Source organism: Peromyscus californicus, unplaced genomic scaffold (genome assembly GCF_007827085.1).
Source record: "Peromyscus californicus insignis strain IS unplaced genomic scaffold, ASM782708v3 Scaffold_8__1_contigs__length_139910024, whole genome shotgun sequence".
Lineage (NCBI taxonomy): Eukaryota > Metazoa > Chordata > Mammalia > Rodentia > Cricetidae > Peromyscus > Peromyscus californicus.
Genome location: NW_026294606.1, coordinates 127768132 through 127788097, shown reverse-complemented (window position 1 = coordinate 127788097; position 19966 = coordinate 127768132). Strand labels below are relative to the sequence as shown.

General features: G+C 51.8%; 1 protein-coding gene across 12 annotated transcripts in view; it reads left to right on the top strand.

Annotated features, from left to right (window-relative positions):
* Cacna1a (calcium voltage-gated channel subunit alpha1 A) overlaps nt 1–19966 on the top strand; it is a 230576-nt gene that overhangs the window by 39296 nt on the left and 171314 nt on the right. For all 12 annotated transcript variants that reach the window (XM_052726797.1, XM_052726793.1, XM_052726790.1 and 9 more), the window contains exons 2-3: nt 1234–1339; nt 2386–2525. In XM_052726797.1, the coding sequence (XP_052582757.1) occupies nt 1234–1339; nt 2386–2525 (246 nt within the window). The remainder of the gene's footprint in view (nt 1–1233; nt 1340–2385; nt 2526–19966) is intronic.

Below are 19966 nucleotides of genomic sequence, written 5' to 3'. Positions count from 1 at the left end.
GTTGTTCAGGGTCCGTACATAAGTGCTCAGCCTGACACATTTTTCTCTTTGAATACTTTTCATCTCTGGCCGGTTGGATCCCTGGATGCCAGCACACTCATGCAGAGGGCCATGCTCTCCGCACTGTGGCCCTATCCGGTGTGGTCTGTGTGCTGGAATCTCTTCGACTTGGATTCCTGGATGCCAACACACTCATGCAGAGGGCCTATGCCCTCCGCACTGTGGCACTATCCGGTGTGGTCTGTGTGCTGGAGTCTCTTCACATTGGATTCCTGGATGCTAGCACACTCATGCAGAGGGCCATGCTCTCCGCACTGTGGCACTATCCGGTGTGGTCTGTGTGCTGGAGTCTCTTCACATTGATTCCTGGATGCTAGCACACTCATGCAGAGGGCCATGCTCTCCGCACTGTGGCACTCTCTGGTGTGGTCTGTGTGCTGGAGTCTCTTCACATGGATTCCTGGATGCCAACACACTCATGCAGAGGGCCATGCTCTCCGCACTGTGGCACTATCTGGTGTGGTCTGTGTGCTGGAGTCTCTTCACACACTCGCTTCTCTGTGAGTCTGGGAACTTTGCTCTCTTCCGCCCTTGGTCCTGTAGTGGTTGCTGGGGATGCCGTGTGCCCTGCAGTCACTGCAGAGCTGCAGCATCTGCAGTGATTGTGCTGCCGGGGTCGATACAGACAATGAAAGGACGGAGGACGGGTGGGGCGTGGCATGCTGTGGACTCTGGGACTCACGGCATCTGTGAGCACCTGCACAAGACTGGGCCTGTCGGCACCGATTCGTGGAGGAAAGAGGGCCATCTTAAAGCTTCATCCTTTCCTGAGGGTTTATGAGCAGTTAGTTGGGGTGACATTTTCTCCAGGGGTGTAGTCACACTGCCTGTGAGCAACCCTAAACTCATTGAGAAGAAAGAAAAGAAACCAGAAGAGGGGCTAGGAGACTAGGTGGGAAGGGGACAGAGAGGGGAGGGGGCTCGAATGTGACCCCCATGTGTACCTAGTACATGCTGATGGAAACATTCTTTTTAGCGTCACAGGTGCAGGGCTGGGGACCGCAGGGGTGCTCTCCAGACAGATGAGGCAGGTGGCTGTGTGCGTGGATGTGGTAGGGATGTGAAGGGCTGGTGGGGGACAAGGGGGCGGGCTAAGGGTGTTGGGCCGGTTGCTGGGAGAGGACAGAATGCTCGACACAAAGCCTCTGGTGGTCTGCTCCTTAACCCCCACACGCCCTTCGAGTACATGATCCTGGCCACCATCATCGCCAACTGCATTGTCCTGGCCCTGGAACAGCACCTCCCTGATGACGACAAGACACCCATGTCTGAGCGACTGGTGAGCAATGGGTAGAGGGGGTCTGGGTCCCTGGGCTGAGAGCTGTGTGCAGAAGGCCTGCCTTGCACAGTCATCAGTGGCCTGTGGACATGGAAGCCCTCACTGCCCAGGCCCATCCTTGAAACCCAGCAGACCTGGTGTACACCAGGCCACAGTGACCATCACACTATCCACAAAGACATCATACTCGGTCCAAATTCTACTTTCTGTTTTATGCTCAGAAACAAAATTTTTGTGAAAAAAGAAGTGTGACTCTACATAGACACAGAAGAGGGCAGTTAGCCACCGTGAACCCACTCCTCAGATCAGTCACTGAGGACCCAGTCACGCCCTTTGTTTCCCTCTGTGCTCAGCTTCCTCGGCAGAAGTGTTCTGGGACTCATCCGAGTTGAGCGCCACAGCCTCAGGTCTGCGTGACTGGAAAGGCAGGCACCTCGGGTGCCACGATAATGCTTTTGTGCCGGCAGTGCCTCAGCACCAGTCGGTCCCCGAGTTCACTGTCTCGGTTGTCATCTTAGGGCTGTTTTGTTCTACCAGGAGCCAGATGCAGGCTCCGTTTGTTTCTTCATTACCCCATTGGTTACTTTGCTGTACGGAGGATGAATCCAAAGCCTCACACATGCTATGCTAGTGATCTGACACCGAGCCGTGGCCCAGCCCCTCGGTAAGGGCTTCTAGGCAAAAGCTCTACTCCTGTGTCCACACTGTCAGCTTCTCACTGGTGGATTCTAGACCAGGTTTCACTGCTGGGCTGTGCCCTCTTGGCGTGCATCGTCTCAACCAAGACAGCACCCACGTCTCTAAGGGTGGGCGTGCAGGATTCCTACCCCAGGCAGTGGGTTGTTCTAAGAGTTCTGTCACTGGGTCACAGTATCTGAAGCAGCTCAACTTCCGGAGTATGATCCTTTGGCTTAGTTCCAGAGGTCTCAGCCTTTGGTCACTTGGCCTGTTGGGAGGGGCAGGTGGGTCCACATCTCTGGGTGTGCTGCCTTGGGGTCATGCCACCCTCCACCACCCATGCCACTGATGCCTTCTCTCCCTTCCAGGATGACACGGAACCATACTTCATCGGAATCTTCTGTTTCGAGGCTGGAATTAAGATCGTGGCTCTCGGCTTTGCCTTCCACAAAGGCTCCTACCTGAGGAACGGCTGGAATGTCATGGACTTTGTCGTGGTGCTAACAGGGTAGGCGACTGCATCACATTCTATAGCATGTTCTTCACAAGGTGGCCCAAGCTGGGCTTGGAGACCTGTACTCAGTGTTCTTTCGTGCACATCTGTCTTCTTCCCACCACTGCTGTGTCTCCACCCATGTATAGCAGTGAGTGCTGTCTGGTGGAGCTAAAACAATGGCCTGTTGTAGCTGACAGCTTCTACAGTGCCTCATGCACATGACTGTGTAGTCCTCAGCATAACCCAGTGTGGCAGAAGATGCCCCATTCCCAACCCCCCACTCAGGAAGGATAAACATCCTCCAGCTGCTAAGCAGTGGGGTTGGGATTTAAACCCACAAGCCAAGGTGTCTGAGAGCTCCTCATTAGTGAATCTCATCTTTGCTTGGAAATTTCATGGTGGTGACTGTGTGCTGAGGGTTTCTGGTGACATGAACTTATGGTTTGGACTTTGGCAGGTTTTGCTCATGTCTTTAAGGGGTTTTCAGATGTGGATACAAGGAATGGGCTGTGGCTGAAAAGCAAATGTATATACACTTCCCACACCGGCTGCTACAACAACTGGTTCCAAACTAAGAATGACTTCACACGTAATGGAAGTTTGTCACTCATTGAAAGTCGAAAATGGTGCTTTCTGTTTGGCACTCTTGTCTCCCCAAATGATTGACAGCCTAGAGCCCTTGCCATATTGTGGCTCTTTAGTGTCAAACTGCAGTTTTCCCAAATTTGGCGTCTGTTAAAAATAAACCACAGACAGTAAATGAACATGGGGGATACTGGGATAGTTTGTGAGGCTGAAAGGACTTGGACCTTGACTCCTCTGTTCATATTCCAGTGGATGGGGCTGTGATAGAGCTCTTGCCTTCCATGAGATCCTGGGTTTGATCTCCAGCACTGCAAGAAAAGTGTATGTTGGTTAGAAGTCAGTCACAGAAGCTGGGGAGTGAGCTTGTGCTTAGAAGCAAATGGAGATGGGTTTGGGGAGTGTTCTTTTCATTCTGTTGCTGTGATAAACTGTCCAACCAAAAGCAACTTAGGGAGGAAAATTATTTATTTTGCTGATATCTCCAGGCCACGGTTCATCACTAAGGGATGTCAAAGCAGGAACTTGAAGCAGAAACCCTGGAGGAACACTGCTTGCAGACTCTCTCTCTGGCTTGTGCTCAGCTAGCTATTTCTACAACTCAGGACCACTGCCCAGGAATGGCACTGCCCTCTTACATCAATTAACAATCAAGACAGTGCCACAAAGGCTTGCCCGCGGACCAATCTAATCTAAGCAATCCCTCAACTGAGACTCCCTCAGGGGACTCTAGGCTGTGTCAGGTTGGCAGTTAAAGCTAACTAGGACAGCCACTTTGTTGCCAATCTTTGCGAAGACTCCAAGAACCTTGTTAGACACTCCCCCCCCACCCCCCCACCCCCGCAGGATGGACCCAGCAGTCTTGTACTGGCTGGGGGTGGGGGACTCCCTCCCTGCCGTCCTTCTGTCCTTCTCTGAGTCACTCAGCTGCTCAGTTCCCTTCCCCTCTTCCCTGACACCTTCTTCTCTCTTTCCTGTGGGCATGTTGTCCCTTCCTAGTGGCTCCCGCTGCCACCCCCAGGTCCTATTACTTTTGGTGGATGTCACACATCTTATTTGTCATTATAACAAAATGTCTGACATAACCCACCTTGAAGGGGGAGGTCTTATTTTGGTTGGTGGGAGTAGAGGCTTCATTCCATGGCTGCTTGTGCTCTGGACAGAACGCTGCAGTGACAGGAGCTAGTGGTGAAGGCTTCTCTGTGCTCTCCACAACCTGGAGGAGACAGGTGGAGATGGGGTGGGGGGACTGCAGGGTGGCCCTAGAGACCCACTTTTCCCAGACAGTTCCCATCTCCCAGTAATGCCAGCACATTAAGAATCCATCAGAGTAAATCTGTTGGTTAGGACAGAGTCCACATCTGGTTATCTCTGGAAATACCATGAAAGATGTGCTTGTTTCTTTTTTCCCTATTCTTCTGTGTGTGCATTTGTGTGTAGGTGTGAGAGTGTGCAGGTGTCTGTGTGTATCTGTGCATGAGCCAGTGTATACACTAAATACATATAGGTATGAGTGTAGAGGTGTGTGTGTGTGTGTGTGTGTGTGTGTGTGTGTGTAGGTGCAGGTGTGAGTGGGTGTGTTTGTAGGTATTTGTTTTTGTATGTGTAGGTGCTGATGTGTGTAGATGTGAGTGTATACATTGAGTGTGAGGGTGTGCAGGTGTGAGGTGCAAGTTTGTATCTTTGTAGGTGGGCATGTGGATGTGTGTAGGTGTGTGTATGCATTGTGAGTGTGTGTGTGTGTGTGTGTGTGTGTGTGTGTGTGTGTAGTTGGAGTGTGTGTAGGTGTGAGTGTATGTTCCTGTACCTCTGTGCACAGGGGTGTGAGGTCAGGGGTCAACCTCTGGTGTGATTCCTCCGGCGCTGCCCACCTTGTTTTCTGAGCGAGTCTCTCTGGCCTAGAGCTAATCAAGTAGACTAAGCTAGGTGTCCTGGGAGTCCCAGGCATCCTCCTGTCTCCGTCTTCCCAGTGCTGGGATTGCAACCATGCCCGGAACGTGAACTCGGCTCTCTGCTCTGCAGCGAGCGCTTTACTGACTGGACCAGTCCACCAGCTCCCCTGCCTGTGCAATGGATCCCATCCTGGGCCCGCAGATCTGGGACACACTTCCCACCATCAGTCACCTTGCCTTTGTTTCAAGGCCCTGTCTCTCCTTAGAGGAGTTCTCACGAGTCTGTGTCTGGTGCAGCTGGCATGTCGTCAGGGTCCTGGGTGGGATCGCGTGTCCTTTTGTTCACTATGTCTAATCCTGTGGCTTGTGCCCTGGCAGGCTCTTGGACCTGACACGGAATTAGACAGTTTTCTCTTTTGTTGCTAAGGATCTCATCTTTAAACAACCCAACAGGCTAACTGTCGTAAAAACTGTGTGGTGGGGACTGGGGTTAAGACTTGGTGATTAAGAGCACTTACTGCTCTTACAGAGGATCCGTGCTTGGTTCCAGGCATCCGTATCAGGTGAGAATTGGTATCCACTCCTTTTATTTCAACAGAATGACTTATGTTTGCATGTGCATGTGTGTGTAGTCTGTGTGTGTGTGTGTGTGTGTGTGTGTGTGTGTGTGTGTGTGTGTGTGTGTGTATTTGGGCCATGTGTTTGTGTATGTGTGGTGTGCTTGTGTGTTTGTGTGTATATGTTTATGTTGTCTGTCTGTCTGTGTCTGTGTGTTTATGTGTGGTGTATAGTGTGAGTGGAGTGCATCTTTGGGCCATAGTCTTTGACTCTGTTCATGTGTGTATGTATGTACATGTGTCACTGATTTGCATCTCCTTGTGATTCGGGGAACCTAGCCAGTGCCCATCCCTGAATGCTTCTCCTCCTACACCTGTACCTGCTCATCCTCTTCGCCTGTCCTTTCTTTACAGCTTCCCTCCCTCTCCCTCCACTCTCCTTCCCCCTCTCCCTCCCTCTCCCTCCCCCTTAGTTCGTTTGCCTGTTTATCTGGTCAGCCACGCCTCCTTGTCTGCCTAGGGCTCCTACCTCTGGGGCTCTGTCCTGCGGAGGCAGCCCTCCACCAGTCAACAGTGGTGATCAGTGCTGAATTCGGCCTGAGGGAGGGGACTGGGGCGTTGATTGGACATCGAGATAAGTGGTGGCTTTAATGAGCGTTTGCTGATTAGCTGGCTGTCTTCCATTCCCCAGCGGCTTGCAGGGTTCAGCCTACAGTGTGTCTTGTGGACTGCCAGGGCCTTTTGCCTTTGTTTTATGTGAGATTTGATGAGAAACAATGGAATTGTTGCCCTTGGGGAGGGAGGTGTTGTTTTGTTTTTCTCTTTGAGAAAGGAGAGGGAAAAGGGCCTTGGAGAAATTCTGATTTTGTGACTTTTGTCAATTTCTTTCTAAGTATACTTTCATTGTATTTGAAATTCTGAGGGTTAAAATGAAAATGTGGTGAGATTGACATTTAGGAAATGTGGAATGAGAGCTGTGTGGGTCTGATTTAAGATGATGGGGTTCATACTGTGATGTTCAGGGAGACAAATGATATAGACAGATGATAGGTGGATGGGGACGGACGGATGGATGGATGGTATGGATGGGTGGATGGGGACAGATGGATGATGGATGGATGGGTGGATAGATGAATGTGTGGCTGATGGGTGAGTGGATGGATGGATTGGTGGAGGTGGGTGGATGGATGGGTAGATGAATGTGTGGATGGACAGATGATGAACGGGTAGGTAGATGGACAGATAGATGATGGGTGGGTGAGTGGATGGATAGATGGGTGGGTGTGTGGATGGATGGATAGATCGATGAATGGGTAGGTGGATGGACAGATAGATGGATAGGTGGGTGAGTGGATGGATAGAAGGATGGATGGGTGGGTGGGTGTGTGGATGATGGATAGGTGAATGGGTGGAGGTGGGTGGGTGGAGGATGATGAATGGATGGATGAATGGATGGGTAGATGGTAGATGGTTGGATAGATGATGGTAACAGACAGCAGACAGGATACACAGATAATAGGGGATAGAAGACAGGTTGTTAGATAGAAAAATAGATGATTGACAAACAGATGGGATGATAGACACATAGATAACATATGAGATACAGAAAGGCAGGTATTTAGGTATGAGTGTGCCTGTATGTGTGTGCATGTGTGTTACATGCATGTGTATGCACACATAGTGTGTGCATGTGGAGGCCAGAGGTTGATGTCTGGTGTCTTTCCAATCACTCGGCACCTTTTTTATGAGACAAGGTCTCTCACAGAACCTAGAGCTGACTGACTCACCACCGCTCTCGGGGATCACAGTGCCATGCCCAGGTTTTCACATGGGAGCTGGGGATCCGAACTCAGGTCCTTGTGCCCGTGCAGCAGACACATCACCCGCCGAGCCGTCTCCCCCGGCCCCTAGACAAGTTATTAGGTAAATGATGGAGATGCAGACTGATAATAGACGCATGATTGACAGGTTGCTGGAACAATAGAGCGATACATAATAGATGACAGCCTGGGCACTGTGGTCCCTGCGACCCATACGGTAGAAACAGAGAGCAGACGACTCCAGGTTGTCGTCCTACACACACACACACACACACACACACACACACACACACACACACACAGCCACGCACGCACGCACGCACTTATACACACATACAAAATGAGTAAACAAACACATGGATAAGTTTTTAAAAGATAGGATCACAGACTTTAGCAAGAAAGAGACACAGTGTTTGGTAGTCATGGGCCTAGCAGCAAGCCTCACACTTGGTAGGTGGTCAGTGAAATAAGCCATTATGCATTTGGAACTTGAGAATCCTTTTGACCCTCAAATATTCTAGAATACAGTTCAGGGACATGGATGGCCATCAGCTGATAGAGACAGATCATCCCGAGTGTTGGGCTCAGTTTCAGTGTGGCTTTATGCAAGTTACTTATTCTTAGTGCTTTGTAGCATGTGGGACAGTGGCTCAGGGCTCATGTACCAGCTTAGAATCCCCAGTGAGGGGCTGGGAGCATGAGTCAGTGAGTGTTAGGTAAATCACTTGCCAATCATGAGCAAAACCCTGGTTTTCAACCCCTGTGCTTGGGAGCATGTTTCATCCACAAGACTGCAAACAAAACGAAAATCAGAAAGAAAGGGAAATTCATAGAGAATTTTCGCCTCCTTTCCTCTTTCTGTTGTATACTCGAGGAACAAATCCACAGGCATCAAGTCATAAACCTCTGATGTTCACTCCACTTTGTTCAACTGAGGAAACACATCGTGAGTCCACGCCTTCTCTTCACTTCTTTTGTAGCTGCCCTGAGGCGCCTGTGCATACAAACAGCATCTTGAAATCAACAACAAACACAGCCATCAGGCTGATGCGCAAGTTGTGTTTTTGTGGTGTGTCTCTACAGTCATTTCTGGTCACTCTGAGTGCCACAGGGCTTCCCCACTGTAGAATTAATGCTTCTTGATGCAAGTTGTAATGAGAACATTGATCTTTCCGAGTTTGGGACTGTGGTGAGATTTGTTGGGCCTCATTTCGCGTACTTGTCCTCAGTTCTCACAGAGTAGTGTCAGTGTGGCTGCCCCGTTACCTGCCATCTTCTGAGCACCTCCTATGTCCACGCACTACATTCACAATTTGTGTCCAGTTTTGCCCTTTGGCTTCCAAGCCCTTCACAGTGGAATGTGTCAGAGTGAAGCAGCTTATGCCAGCTGCCGAAGCTCCTCGGGACTTTAGTCACTCTGCTAGGAGGCCATGTTGAACCAGGGTCACATGAGCCCAAGTTAGACTCCAGCTCAGGTCTGTGCTTAGCTCAATAGTCTATGAACTGGTGCGTGTTTCTTCTGTGTTGTTTGTGCTGCTGGGGTGAACCCAGGCTTTGTGTGTCCTGGGCAGTCATCCTACCACTGCGCTACGTCCCCACCCCACCCCCCTAATTCTGAAACAGGACCTTACTAAATTTCCCAGTTTAGCCTTGAGCTCTTGTAGTCAAAGCTGGTGTTGAACTTGCGTTTCTCCTGCCCTAGCCTCCCAGTAGCCTGTGCCCCATGCCTGTCTCTGTCGGGTATTAGCTACAGAATCAATGCTAAAAAAACAAAAATCACAAGTTGTGTCAACACAGCCGTCTGTGTGTTAGCTGCTAAGTTCTTCCCATTCCACGGGTGAAGAAACTGAGGCTGTGGAGGTTAAATATCTTCCACAAAACCACCACCCTGACAGGGGTGGATTTAAACTAAGGCAGCTCTCTCCATCAGAACGGTTGGTTAAATCTTGCATGATTTCCTCCAAAGTCAAAAGTTCCGTGGGTATCAACTTGGGAGTTGAAGCTGAGCCCGCTAGAAGTCCAGGACTGCCTTTGTTTATTCCCCTTATCTGGGTTGCATAAAGAGGAGTAAATGTGCAAAAGAATTGTACAAAATGTACAAAAGATACTGCCGAGGGCCTGATGAGATGGTCTGGAGCGGAAGGTGCTTGCCGCTGAGCTCGATGGTGTCAGTTCCTCAGGACACCCCCCCCCCCCAGATGGAAGGAGAGAACCAGCTCCTGCAGATTATTCTCTGACCTCCACAGATGCATTCCTGTGCCTCAGCCCCATTGCACACTTAATGAAATTTAAAGTATATGTATTTTACTAGAAATAGCCGGTTGGTGTGAGCCAGGGGTGAAGACATGGGCTTTAGGGCCGCGGGAGTCTCTGGCCCTGGCTGTGGGCCCTTGACCTCATCTAGATGTGTGCTTTCTTATGAGAAGAGGTGTAGGAATCGGAGATGGCTGGCAATGACACATGGCATGAATCAAGCCCCGGGCCTTCCCGCAGTGAGCACTGGAGGGTTGTGAGGGGAAAGGAAAGTGAGTTCTGTGTATCTGCTCAGTGGTGGCACAACTCCCCCACGAGTCTGGGCAGATTTCTTCTTCCATCCCCACTTTGTAAGGCAAGGCCACCGTGTGTACCTATCAATCGGCCCCTGGGAAGCTGAGCAGCCCAATGCTCTTGTGCAGCATTGGGCTGTCTTGTCCATCCCCCCCCCCCCCCCCCCCCCCCGGTGAGGCTGGAGAAGTCCTTGTTGTCTGTCTGTTTGTCTACAGGGTTGGGCAGTCCTCCTGAATTGCTAAGATAAATGCCAGTCTGCCTCACTTGGGGCATCTGGCCAGTGTCCCTGCGGTTGCCAGGCGATGATCCTCCTCCCAGGGCAGCAGGATGGTGGCTGAGGCAGACACAGGAAATAGTGGAACAGGAAGGAAGAGGGGGCTGTTGGCTGGGCATGGCTGCCAAGCCCAGGACACTGTATTGTCATGGTCAGAGGTGCTGGGAAGTGGGGTGACCTCTGTCTTCATGGGAAGATCTAGTCCTGACCCAGAGACACAAGGCCGTCACATTGGACAGGGCTGTGTGGTTCAAGGGTCAGACTGAGATGGGGAGAGGTCTAGGAAAGGAAAGCACTTTCATCTCCTCCTCCAACCTCCCCCCCTCCTCCCCCTCCTCCCCTTCCTCCTCCTCTTCTCCCTCCTCCTCCCCCCTCCTCCCCTCCTCCTGCTCTTCCTCCCCCTTCCTCCTCCTCCCCGTCCTCCCTCCTCTCCCCCCTCCCTCCTCTCCTCTGTCTCTAGGTCCACCTGTGTGTGGACACCACTACATTGTTTTCCAGTAGTCTCACCCCGGAAGCCCAGGCTGGCCTCCGGGCTGTGATCTTCCTTCCCTCGGCCTCCTGAGAGGCTGAGGTAAAAGGTGGGCAACATTCCTGTTCAGCTTTCTCCTCCTTTAGCCAAGCTGGATGTGGAACCCAGGACCCTCCCACATGCCGGGCATGTGCTCACCCTCAGCCCCAGCCGCCCGTCACCCCAGGAGCTTTGGCTCTAGCTGGACACCAGTCTTCATTGCTCTTTGGGAGACACACGAGTGTGAGTGTGTTGTCACTTTTCTGAGGCACCTTTCAGACCAAGGCTTAGTTCACAACATTCCGACAGCGAGTGTGCACACAGGAGCCTTTTGCTCGTGAGCTCCCACTCCAGTTACGGCCGGAGCTTCTGATGAACCGAGTTACTACAGGCAGAAAACCCAATGGGGGGCCTCAGATTGAGGGGCCGGGTGCCAGCAGCAGTGCCCACCTAGAATCCCCAGTGAGGGCTGTGTGTGGCTCGGTGGTAGATTTTCAGTCTACTGTGGACAAGACCTTAGGTTTCATCTCCAGGTGAATGAAAATAAAAGAAAGCAAAATCTGGACCTGGTGTGAGCATTGTGATCTCAGCACTTGGGAGGCTGAGGCAGAAGGATCATGAGTGTGACACACACACACACACACACACACACACACACACACACACACACACACACGTTAATAGTGACACTGGAGGATGCAGACATGACACCTGCTGAGATGAGACTGGATATCAGAGTCACACCTCTGTCCCTGTCACGCCTGTCTCCTTACTTCATAGGGATCAAGACAAGAGAGAAAAGCTAAGCCTCCCGGGAGCCTCACAGCTCGGCAATGGGCACTCACTGGGTTTAAACTGGTAACCTTTGGTGGCCACATTCTTTCTCTTCATGCCCAGTAAGTAGAGGGAAGGTTACCTGTTTGGCATCTGACTCCGACATCAGGAAGAGGAGAACCAGATTCCAGACAGCAGTGGCCCTCGGGGTACAGCAGCCTCCAGGCACAGAGCTCCCCAGGAGTCTGCTGAGCCGAGCACTGGCTCTTTGCTAAGAAAAGCCTTTTCTTCCATCTGCAGAGCAGGTACTGTCCCAGCCTCGATGAGGCTCTTCTCCCTCCAGCTTGGTAGTATAACTGAGGTCAGGGCTTCCCGAGGCTTCTGGACAGTCAAGACACAGAATCCAAGCACAGTGGACCTGCACCCAATCAGGTTGGACCAGCCCCCACCCAAGGCCCTCGGTACAGATTCAGTTTGCATTTTCCAGGAGTCTGTTTAGCAACCGATATGTTTCCTCCCCACACCCTTTCTCTTTTTGATACAAGTCTCATGTAGCCTAGGCTGGCCTTGAACCAGTCATATTTTTGGTTGTGAGCCTAGCCTTTAACGGCTGAGTCATCTCTCCAGCCTTTGAACCAGTCATGTAGCCAAGGGTGACCGTGAATCCCCAATTCTTCCGCCTTTACCCCCTCCAGTGTTGGAAAGACAGGAATGTGACAGTATGCCCAAATTGCTTGCTTGCATGATTGACAGGAGTCACTCTTGAAAGTTTAAGCTAGCCAGATACTCTCCTGCCTCAGTCTCCCCATTTGCTGGGGTCACGGGTGTGTGCTACCACACCATGTTTGACCTCGCATGTGTCCACAGGTTCAGCATGGTGCCTGGTCCATGTTGGCACGGGGGTTGACTGAAACAGTGAGTGTCCCCTCACATGCCATGTTGTTTGTGTGGAAGGGAGACCTTTCTAATCACCTCTCCTGGCGCTTTGAGCTGCGCTGACCTTCACTGTGGCCGAGGTGTGGAGCTGTGCTCCAGAGCCCTTCCCAGATGAGATGGACTGTGCCGTGACAGTGTGTTACAGTGTGCCCTGTGACTTACGGCTCCCGTCTGGATTGACTGCGTCAGACTTCACACCTGAGGGAATGGATGCCATCCCCTTCTCCTTCCTCTCTTGTCTTTACCTTCCCAGCTTCTCCAGTCTCCTCTCCGTCTCCGGGACCTCCACTGGCTCTTGACTGGGGACCCAGGGCCCCTTGCACGTGCTCAGCAGGTTCTGGGAATGGAAACCCCAGGCCTGTGCAGGTCTCCATTCTCACTCCCCTACCACCTATGTTTTGTTGACGTCGTCTTCCTAGATGCCATCCATCCCTCTGTGGCTTATGATCCAATCCTGGCTCACCTGGACTGGCCAGCTGCCCCATTCTGGTCTCGGCTTTCACTGTGTGCTCCCTGAGGTGCCTCTACAGCCTCATGATGAGACTCTGGTGGCTCAGCCCGCCTCCGCTCTCCCCTCCCTAGGTCTGTTCTATGAATAGCCAGTAGAGGGCACTAGTGAGCACCAGCGTTAGAAAAGACCCAAATCCCATGTGCAATCCCCTGGTCCAGCCCCTCAGCCCCTGTCTCCTTGTCTTTGTCTCCTTTCCCGCTCCTTGGTCACTCAGATGCAACCACATGGTCTCTGTGCCTGGGACATTCCTCTCAACATCTGCTTGGTTTCTCCTGCCTTGAGCCTTTGCTCAGAAGCGTCAGTGCCCACCCCTTTCACTCTGCATCCGATGAGCGACCTCCAAACCTCACTTTGTGTGGATGCCTGTGTTTGTGGGAGGGAATGCTGAGTGAATGCAGGCCAGAGTTGGTCTTTTCGGGTGCTCTCCATCATGGTTTTTGAGACAGGGTCCCTCAGTGGATCAGGAACTCAACCAAGAACCAATGAGCTTCAGAGAGCTGTCTGTCTCGGCCTTCCCAGTATGGGGACCGCAGCTGTGCGCCACTCAGCCTGGCTCTTTACATGGGTTCTGGGGATCAAACTCAGGGCTTCATGCTTGTGTGGCAAACCTAAGCGATCGAAACTGTCTCTCCAGCCCCCTTTATTTTTTTCTCGTGGTTCATTGACTTCCTTCAGAATGTCAACCTGGGGAAGGCAGAGACTTCCATGTAGTTCAGGGCTGTGGCTCAGACCTCAGAGCCCAGCCTAGCACACATCAGATGCAAATCTCAGCATGCGTGCTCGCAGCAAAGTGCTACAGAAGCAGCAGACGCAGAGGCAACAGCACAGCCCTGCCATGTCCCTGGGCCTCCTCACAGCTACTTCATCATCCTTCTTTTTGGAAATAAAAAGTAGTTAAATACACACACCAGCCTGGTGCGTGGCTCAGTTCACCTGGCAGGTAAGAGGCCCTGGGGTTCATCCCCGTGCTGCCTATGCCAGACATGCTGCCTCATTTCTGTAACTCCAGGAGGAGGCGAAGGCAGGAAGTTCAGGAGTGGAAGTCTTCCTTGATTACATAGTGATTTCTAGGCCAGCCTGGGCTACATGAGACCCAGTCTTAAAAAAACAAACAACAAACCGACCTGAACCATTTCTGAGTGTGCTATCGGGGGATGTTATTCATGTTCCCACCCTCCATCTCCAGAGACTTCGTGGTACAGTCCCAGACTGGGTCCCCACTACACATCGCCCCTCTTTTCCTCTCCCCTAGCCTTTGAAACCACCTTGTCGTTTTGGTGTTGGCTGTGACTACTTGGTGGAAGTGAGTCTGAGAACCACCCCTCCGTGGACGGACCTTTTGCCTCACTATGCTGCTGGGAACATAGTGTGCCAGGTTGAGCCTCTGGTTTTGATTCTTTTGAGTGTTTGTCCAGGGGCAGAACTGAACCATGGTGCTTCCGGCTGGGGAGACTGCTCGGGGTAAAGTGCCTGCCATGGAATGGAGGAGATGGGAGTTGGCCAGAGCCTGTGTAAAGTCTGTGGGTGTGACCCCTGCCAATAACTGCAGTGCTGGGAGAAGGGTGTAAAGGGATCCCTAGGAAGTGTTGGTGCGAGCTCTGGGTTCAGCCGAAGGCCGGTGCCTCGGTGATTAAGATGCAATCATTGAGGAAGAATATATAAAACTTTCACCGCAGGGTCTATTCAGGGTCATTGATGAGAGCTTTCCTTAGACACTCTAAAACTAAAATATGGATCAGGGCACAGCAGGTCGGATAGCTCTTACCTCAGGCTTCTTTCTTTCCCTCCAAACTTTTTGATGAGCACATATTAACTATTCAAAGCCGCAGGCTTCACTATGGTGTGCCCATGCTTGCACGGTGTTTTGGCAAGTCCGTCACTTTGCTACTGTTTCCTGACAGCACCCCCTCACCCTCATGTCCGTTTCTTCCTCCTCTGAATCCGTGTATGAGAGAAAACACGCCTTACTCATCCCTGTAAGGCTGGCCGTTCACTGGACAGGATCATCTCCACTTCCGTCCGTGTTCCTGCAAATGACGGAATTTTGTTCTTCTTTATGGCTGAAAAATGTTCTTGCAGATAGAGGTCAGGTTTTCTTTATCCATCTGTTGATAGGAATGTAATCTGGTTTCATAGCTTGGCTGTTTATGAGCAGTGCGGCAGTGAACATGGCTGTGGGAGCGTCTCTGGGCTTTGCTGACCTCTCAGCGTCCTTTGGTATGTACATCCAGAAGTGCTATGCCCAAGGTGTGTGATCTGTGTGTGTGTGTGGAGAGAGAGACCCATGCTAAGTAAGCACTCTACCACTGAGCTACATACCCAGCCCTTCTTGTATTTTCTAGCTTTTTTGAGACAAGTTGCACTGGCTAGCCTTAACCTCTCTGTGTAGCCCAGGCTGGCCTTGTGACTCTCCTGCCTCAGATAGGATCACAGGCCTGGGACACGGGGTGGCCGTCGGGGTGGGGGGATCACACTCCCGCATGCTGTGAAGGCCTTCTCTTCCCTTCTCTCCAGCATTCATTTCTTCTCTCTTCGCTTGGTGGTATTTGTTTTCTGGCTGTGGACTTTCGACCTGCTTCTCCCTGGTGGCCAAGGATATGGAACACTGTGAGCTTTCACTGGCCGTTTGTGGGTGTAGGTTCCTTAAACATGGAGGAGGGAGATGTGAGAATGTCCTCCCTCCCTTCTGGTGCTTCCCAAACACTCCTTGCCTTAGGAAGTGGCTGTGGGGTGGGGAGGCTCCTGATGCATCTGAGACACACCATCCCAAGTTCGAGGAACCGGAGACAGGACAGGTCGACTGGGGACAGGGAAGCGGTGAAGCTAATTTTAGTTGAGGGGGACTATAAAAGAGGTAGGTGGGGGGAGTGGGCAGAGGCTCCAGAGTCCATGGAAGTGCTAGGGACAGTCACACCAAGGGACCCTGCTGGGGTGGGTTGTGAGTGTGGGGTGGAGCTCAGAGTCTGGTGACACTGAGTTAGAGATGCAAAGTGGAAGTAGAGGCTCCATTCTTCCCCACTGGCTGAGCACTGGAGCGCTGTATATTTCCACGTAAGAAATGGGAAATGATCCACGCAGAGAGTCTGGCTTTTCTCTCACTGGCTATAAGGTCTCCTCGAACCTCAGTTTTCTTTTCCGTGGCCTCTCAGTTTTCTCTTGTCAATGCCAGATGATGCCTTGTGCCCACTGGGGATTTGGACCCAGGGCTCTTAGCAGTGAATGCTGTCCCCTGTGCTGTGATGTTTGGGGATGATTTCGGCAGGTAAGGAAACTCCTAGGATCTCAGCTGCTCAGGAGACTGGGGCAGAAAGATTGCAAGTTCAAAGCTAGCCTGAGCAGTAGAGAGAGCCCGTGTCTCGAAAGTGAAGACTGCTCAGTGGATAAAGGCCACTTGTCACCAAGCATGGCGAGGTCAATCCCTGGGATCTCACAGTGGAAGGAGAGCTGACCCCCAGAGGCTGACCTCTGACCTCCACATGCACACGCTGTGACAGGCGCGCGCGCACACACACACACACACACACACACACACACACACACAAATGTAAAAAAAAAAAAACTGGAAGAAAAGGAGACTGCAGGCGTGTGTGAGGGGGTTGATGTAACCCTAATGCTGGGAACTCGCCAGGGAGAGGGGAGCCCCGTGGAGTCCCTGGAGATGGTTGGAACCACAGCTAGCGCTCACAACAATCAATCACTCCTACTGTTTAGGTTGGTTTCTTCACCCCCACGGTCACCTATTGGTCTTATGTCCTATCCGAGGGACCTGTCCGTCAGTCTCACCTAGAGCTAACCTCCCACCTTAAACAAAGGAAAAGAAATCAGGAACCAAAGGGTGTGCTTTACTTCTCTCCATGCCTCTTCCTCAGGACCACAGGACACGCTTGCTGTTCTGTGAACACAGCCCGGTGTGAGGGTGCCAGCTCTTACCAAGTCTCCTTCATAAAGACCCTGCAGAGTAAGAGCTATGACTGTCCCATGCTGGTGACAAGAAACTGGTGCCTGAAGCTGAACTGCTGTGCTTGAGCCCAGAGGCTGTATCCTGCATGCCACACCCTTAAACTACCCATCATTGGGTCCTTCCAGCAGCTTCATGAGGGTGGTTCTCCACGGTCTCTATTTTATGCAGCACACAAGACTCAAGAAAGGAGACATTCAGTCACTTGTCAATCATGCCCAGGCTGAGAACTCTGGCACGAAAATCAAGGCAGCCTTGGACCTTGTACCCAGCCATCGGTGGTTCTGGGAGGAAGGTCTGGTGCATGGGTCCACATGTTCCTATGCATCCGTGTGGAATCCAGTGGCATCCTCAGTCACTCTCCACCTTATCTTTTGAGACAGGATCTCGCTGAACTTGGAGCTCATTGATCGGCTGTGCTGACTGGCCATAGGGCCACAGGAATCCTCTTGTCTCCTCTTCCCTAGTCCTGGGGTCTATGTCTAACTTTTTACGTGGGTGCTTGGGATCCAAACCCGGTTCCTCATGCTTGCGCTGCAGCTCCCTGGCCCAGCAGGTGACATTTGCCATGGCCATCCTTCAGAACGTTTTCTCCACTTCTATTTGCAGAGAAATACCCCAGGCCTCGCACTCGTGAGCACCAGGCCCTCGTCAGTTAGTGGAAGGTAGCTGCTTTAGTGATGGAATTATTGTGTCTCCTCGGGCGCTGCTGCCTGTGTGCAGAGTCCACATGCATGTCTTCTGTCAGAAGCTTTAGAGAGGAAAGAAATTCTGAGACCCAGGCAGGCTAAAAGGACCATGTCCTTGGGCATTGACCGCATGGAGGTGTGGTTAGGACTGGGCTCTGATCCAGAACAGGCCTGTTTGTGATGTGTCCCAGCGAGCAAGACAGTGGCTCCGTGTGTGCCTCGGTTTACTCATCCACTAGTTCCGGCTCTGGCTGTCTCATCAGCCTCTGGCCACTCCTGTGTTTCCAGTTCCAATGCAGCGCTTCCACTCCTGTAGATCGGCTGATCATTCTGACCCTAGTCCATCTTTTGTAGTGATGTCATGGCCTGGGGTAGGGGTCGGCAGCGGCACCGTCGTGGTTCTGAGCTGGTGGCCCTTGCCTGAGAAGGACTGTGTGCCATTATAGAACATTTGGAAGCACGGATGCCCTGCACTCGTGAAAGGATCGTGGCGGGGTGTGACGTGGCTAAGGAGTGAAGGACCTGAGTTCAGATCTCCAGCACCCATGTAAAGAGCTGGGCACATGCCTGTGTTCGCAGTGCTGGGGAGGAAGAGCCAGGAGGATCTCAGGGCCTGTTGACCGGCCAGCCTGACCTAACTCGAGAGCTCCAGGTTCAGTGACAGACCTTATCTCAAAGGCTCCTGAGGATTGACACGGTTGTCTCCTGCCCCCCCCCCCACACCTGTTCACTACCCCATCGCACATGCATTTTTTATGAAAGGATTTTTAATATTTTTGTTAGTTCTTTGAAAATTTCATACATTGTATTTTTAAGTCCTCCTCCCCGCTCCTCCCAGATCCCTCCCTGTCTCCCCTCTGCTCCCTTTTATGTAGTCCTTTGTTGTTATTTAAAGAGCCTGAGGCGTGAAATTTATGCTGCTGTGCACTCGTGGGTGGGTCCAGGCACCTGGAACTCCTTAAGTTTGGGGACTTTAAAAATCCAGTGGGGTAGAACTGGATCTGAGTGGGACCTGGAGAGATAGCTCAGTGTTTAACAGCAATGTCTGTTCTTCCGGAGGACAGGGGTGGGGTGGGATGTTCAGTTTCCAGCACCCCGTCAGGCTGCTGCTTACAACTGTCCGTAACTCCGGTTCCAGGGAATCTGCTGCCCTCTTCTGGCCTCTGTAGGCACTGCATTACAGACATTCATGCAGGCAAACGACCCATTCATGTAAAACAACAACAATGTTGACAAAATCCCAGTGTCATACTGCATGCCTGTGGTCATACCACTGGGGGAACAGAGCTAGGATCTGGGGCTCACTGGCCAGCCCATCTACACAAGTTGTCAAGCTCCAGGTCCAAAGGAAGATCCTTTCTCAAAAAGAATTTTATGGTGAGTGAGTAGGGAAGCTCTTGGAGTCCGTGTCTGACTCTACATGCATGTGCGCACATTTGCACACACATGCACATATTTGCACACACATACACAAACAGCAGCGTGCAGATGGTTGTTCTGTAATCGGTGTTGGAAAGCTCAGTCTCCGACGTCCGAGGTCGTCTGCCAGCTCTTGTCTCCATTGACTCTTTGGCCCACATCTTCTGCATCTTCTTGCTGTGTGTGTCTCGTTCTGTGGAATGGTGTTTGTTTTTGCTGGGGCTGGAAGGAGTTCTTTGAGGCCTAAGTATAACCTGTGTGGCCCTCCGTGTAGGCCCTCACATTTTTTTCTGGACACCCGGTGTCCCTTAAGTTTGAGGACCAGCTATGCATTGAGAATCTCGGTCACCCAGGACTGCAGAGGCCCTACTGCAGCCTGAGAATTCTTGAACTTCTCTTTTACTGCCTCAGAGTCCCTGAGGGTGGGAGGGGAAAGCTAAATGCATTCTGGGTCTCTTACATAACGCTGTGGCCTGTTGGGGTCCCATCTAATTTGTGGGGTCTCCTGGACTTACTTCAGCCCCGGGAGGCTGTACATTTTCTAGGTTAAGCAGATGTTCTCCAGCACAGGGGTTTAGTGTTCCAGTTGCCAGATGGAAATGCCTGGCTTCACTTCTTTGGGGGACACATAATTTACCTGCAGAATCTTCTGTCTTTTAGGGCTCTGCGAGGTGGGCTTCAGATTTTTGTGCTCGGCTCAACATGGATTTTAGTTAGAGGGTCAGCTGGGCTGCCTGGCTGAGTCCCAGCGGGTGCCGCAGCACTTCTGTCTGTCCAGTGCGAATAGAGGGCAATCGGAGGAAGCCAGGGTGGGGCTGGGGCGCTGCCTACAGAGCAGGGTAATGCAACTACCCTCAGTAGCCTTGGCAAGTCACCAGAAACGCAGTCACTCCAGGCTGACTGTGAAAGACCGTGGTCAGCCTGGAACTCAGTGACTGTAACATGTGAGCTGCCTGATGCTCTGAGATCGCAGGCGTCTGGGATGT